This window comes from Triticum urartu, chromosome 1A (genome assembly GCF_056163025.1).
Source record: "Triticum urartu cultivar PI428250 chromosome 1A, HENAU_Tu73, whole genome shotgun sequence".
Lineage (NCBI taxonomy): Eukaryota > Viridiplantae > Streptophyta > Magnoliopsida > Poales > Poaceae > Triticum > Triticum urartu.
Window position 1 is genome coordinate 537,661,755 of NC_141873.1, and position 4,674 is coordinate 537,666,428.

The 4,674-nt window shown below is 47.0% G+C and overlaps 1 protein-coding gene across 1 annotated transcript; it reads left to right on the forward strand.

Annotated features, from left to right (window-relative positions):
* The first annotated feature begins 355 nt into the window (after positions 1 to 355).
* LOC147992362 (putative E3 ubiquitin-protein ligase SINA-like 6) lies at positions 356 to 1,076 on the forward strand. Its single transcript, XM_087539012.1, has 2 exons — positions 356 to 439; positions 528 to 1,076. The coding sequence occupies exons 1-2, from the start codon at positions 356 to 358 to the stop codon at positions 1,074 to 1,076; spliced, it is 633 nt and encodes a 210-aa protein (XP_087395138.1).
* Positions 1,077 to 4,674: the final 3,598 nt, after the last annotated feature.

The window sequence follows — 4,674 nt, forward strand, 5'->3', positions numbered from 1 at the left end:
TGAAGTCAATCTCATCCAACTTTGACCAAATTTATACAAAAAATTAATAAAATTCACATAACAACATATTTATTATTAGATCCATCTCGAAATATATTTTCATATTATATTTATTAGATGTTATAGATGTTAATATTTTTAATATAAATTTGGTCAAACTTAGCAAACTTTGATTTCAGACAAAGCTAATGTGCGGAGTACAAAGGACCAGAGGGAGTACTTGCATGTGTTGATTTAATGCACCTTGAAGTAGTATAAAATATGTGACGGTAAAGCTTTGTAATACCCCGGCCCAAGTCGAGAGATGGTTGTGCACGAGGAGGGCGAGATCATGCAGACCGAACAGGACCCAACGATGGAGCTCTCTAAGGTCTCGATGGACTTCACCGTGCTCCACTGCCCCTTGTGCCTCCGCCCCTTGACGCCTCCAGTGTATGAGGTTCGAATACACCTCGTCCATTCGGCTGATTGAGCAAGGTGCAAGTTTCTTGATTGATGTGTTGTTCGATTGATTTCTGCAATGCAAGGGAGGGCACCAGGCCTGTGCGGACTGTCACGTCGAGCGCCCTGGGAACCAGCGGCAGTGCCAGAAGTGCGAGTGCGGCGATGGCTTCGACGTGCGGAACACGAAGGTGGACTCCGTCCTTTCATCGATGAGGGTGGAGTGCCCGCACGAAGGATGTGGGCTCTACGTCACTTACCACAAGCTCGCCGATCACCAGAGCGTGTGTCCGCTCGCGCCCTGCAAATGCCCCGTGCCCGTCTGCGGCTACGAAGGCCCGCCGCCGGCGCTCTACCACCACATCAGCACTGCGCATCCCATGCCCGTGCACAGGATCCTGTACGACAACGTGCTCCAGCTGCAAGTGCCACTGTCAGAGCCATGGCTCTTGCTGTTCGCGGAGGAGGACTGCCGCGCGTTTTCGTGGTCAGCGGCGTGCTCGATAATTGGCGCGCCTATCGTCGTGTCGGTCGTCTGCATCAGAGCGGGGGCATCCCCACTGCCGCACTATGTGGCCAAGCTATGGGCGAACGGCCCACCGGGGGAGCCCAAAGGCACGACCGATGCCGTCTAGGTGGAAATGGAGGTGACAAGCAGCAAGGATCCCGACGACGTCTACGTGCAGGATCTGACCTTCTTGACAGTTCCGCCCAAGCTGCTGGCCGGGGCTAAGCTTGCGTCCCTCCACATTCAGATTAACAAGCTCACGTCCTAAATGTTTCTACAGTGCCTTCTGTTTATCTTAGTAATATGCTAATATAGGGATTACCTTGGTCTACTTTAGCTTAAGAAATGGTGGGTTTTGGTGGCGATGCAGCAATTACTTCGACATCATATCAGTAATTTCCAACAGTCGAACGGATATTTTTGTGTCTGTTGGATATAAAGTTCCTTTGGGTAAGAAGTACTACTTGTCATCAAAATGGATAAAAGGAGATGTATGTAGACGTATTTTAGTTCTAGATACGTCCCTTTTTATCCATTTTGATGACAAGCACTCCCTCCGTTCCACAATACATGCCTTCCATTTGTCAAAATATAGATGTATCTAGACATGTTTTAGTATATGGGTACATCCATGATAGAGACAATCGGATGGTTGAGAACACTAAAATTCGTAGCTACAGATGCGTGTGTGACTCCCAGATGCAGAGGCCGGGGGTCATCATCCTCCTTTTCGAGAAAAAACAGACGCTTGTGTGAGAGGACGAGTGCGTGCGTGCACCTCTTCTCTTCCTGTATAACGTACTACTAAACTCAGAGTACAAGTTTTTGTGGGTGGCACGATGGTGCGTGCGAGAATTCTCGAGAGATAGGTTTAATGTGTCTGAAAAAAGACTAGCCTAGAGCTCGCCACGTGACTATTCCTGTCGAACGCCCCATTAACCATAAGATATGTATACGACGGTGCCAGTTATTGCACGTACACAGCAGTACTCCCTCCTTTTCGGTTTATAGGGCTTAATTCAAAAATCTCACCAACCAAGATGGTGAGTGGTGGAATATTTTTTGTAGTTTGCAAAAGCACCTAATTAATTCTCTTGTTTTTCTCAAAAAATTATGTTTATCAATGCATTAATTGCAATGCATGCATGCATAAAGTACATGCGTTGGTCAATGTTCTCTTAATACTTGCATGCAATGATTTAATGCACCTTGGAATCTTAACATGTGTTGGGGAACAACCAAATTGAGCCTTATAAAATGGAAAAACTAAAATTTGAATTGCAAATTACTCCAGGCTATATTGAATTGCAAACCTGTTCACACCGATCACAACCTAAATGGTTTCCCACTTAGGAGCATATTAGTACCACATTATATTGAATTGCAAACCTGTTCACACCGATCACAACCTAAACGGTTTCCCACTTAGGAGTGTGTTAGTACCACGCTATTCCCTCCGTCCAGGTTTATTAGGCCTAAAGACAATTTCTCTTAGACCAAGACACATAGTAATTTGCTCACATTAATTCTTCCATTTCACTCCCAATGCACTCTCTCACATGCATGCAGCCAATGAAAAAGCACGCATGAAGTATATTAATTTTTCAGCCATGGCAGCAACAACAATGGCTTTCAATGCAACCAATGAAATGGTTGCATGCATGCACCTTTCCAAAGCGGGGCCTTACAAAAGGAGAGTATATTGAATTGCAAACATGTTCACACCGATCACAACCTAAACGGTTTCCCACATAGGAGCGTATTAGTACTCGGTTATAAATACTAGTATGCCAAGATGACTGCACATTCCTCCTCAACTCCTCATCCACAAAAACAAACAAGTCATTCAGCATCCCTCCCTTGCGTCTGCCATGGCCAGCGTGAGTTCTAGTTCGAGAGATTGCCACCAGGGAGAGGCGAGCATGGAAGCGGAAGCATGAGAGATGTCCTGCCTCGCTGCGAGAGCAGCCGACATGTCCCGCCATGCGGAAGTAGCAGCACAGAGGTCCTGCCGCACCGTTGAAGCAGCACGGAGGTCCCGCCGCGCCATCGATGCAGCAGACTGGTCCGGCAGCGCCACGGAAGCAGCAGAGATGTCCCGCCGCGCCACGAATGCAGCAGAGATGTCCCACCGCGCTGCGGCGGCCTGGGAAAATTTCTTGCGGGCAGGCGACGACTTTTACAGGCGCATGCATGCGATCGTCCATAGCCAGATGGATCAGATCTCCGGCTCGGCGAGGTTGCAGGAAGACATGATAGCCTCATTTGAACAGGCTACCGGCGTCATCCGGCAACTAAGGGAGGGAAATGAGAGGCTCCAGGCCGAGCGCGACCTGCTGAGGGAGAAGATCGTCCGAAGTGCAGACCAGTAGGAGGAGACCAGTGCTACGTCTTGAGCACTGCGTTGGATTTCCCCGAAGAGGAAGGGATGATGCAGCAAAGTAGCGTAAGTATTTCCCTCAGTTTTTGAGAACCAAGGTATTAATCCAGTAGGAGGCTACGCTCGAGTCCCTCGTACCTACACAAAAACAATAGCTCAACGCAACCAATGCGCTTAGGGGTTGTCAATCCCTTCACGGTCACTTGCGAAAGTGAGATCTGATAGAGATGATAAATAATATTTTTTTGTATTTTTGGTATAGAGATGCAAAGTAAATAAAGTAAAAGCAAAGTAATAGCAAAGAAATAATAGAGTGATGGAGATTGATATGATGAGAAAGAGACCCGGGGGCCATAGGTTTCACTAGTGGCTTCTCTCAAGAGCATAAGTATTCTACGGTGGGTGAACAAATTACTGTTGAGCAATTGATAGAATTGAGCATAGTTATGAGAATATCTAGGTATGATCATGTATATAGGCATCATGTCCGAGACAAGTAGACCGAAACGATTCTGCATCTACTACTATTACTCCACTCATCAACCGCTATCCAGCATGCATCTAGAGTATTAAGTTAAAAACGGAGTAATGCCTTAAGCAAGATGACATGAAGTAGAGGGATAGTTTCATGCAATATGATAAAAACCCCATTTTGTTATCCTCGATGGCAATGATACAATACGTGCCTTGCTGCCCCTTCTGTCACTGGGAAAGGACACCGCAAGATCGAACCCAAAGCTAAGCACTTCTCCCATGGCAAGAACAACCAATCTAGTAGGCCAAACCAAACTGATAATTCGAAGAGACTTGCAAAGATAACCAATCATATATAAAATAATTCGGAGAAGATTCAAATATTATTCATAGATAGACTTGATCATAAACCCACAATTCATCGGTCTCAACAAACACACCGCAAAAAGAAGATTACATCAAATAGATCTCCACGAGAGAGGGGGAGAACATTGTATTGAGATCCAAAAAGAGAGAAGAAGCCATCTAGCTACTAGCTATGGACCTGTAGGTCTGAAGTAAACTACTCACACTTCATCGGAGGGGCTTGGATGATGATGTAGAAGCCCTCCGTGATTGATGCCCCCTCCGGCGGAGCTCCGGAACAGGCCCCAAGATGGGATCTCGTGGATACAAAAAGTTGCGGCGGTGGAATTAGGTTTTTGGCTCCGTCCCCGATCGTTTGGGGGTACGTGGATATATATAGGAGGAAGAAGTACGTCGGTGGAGCTTCGAGGGGCCCATGAGGCAGGGGGTGCACCCTAGGGGGGGCGCCCCCTACCCTCGTGACCACCTCGTGGCTTTCTTGGTGGAGGGTCCAAGTCTCCTGGAT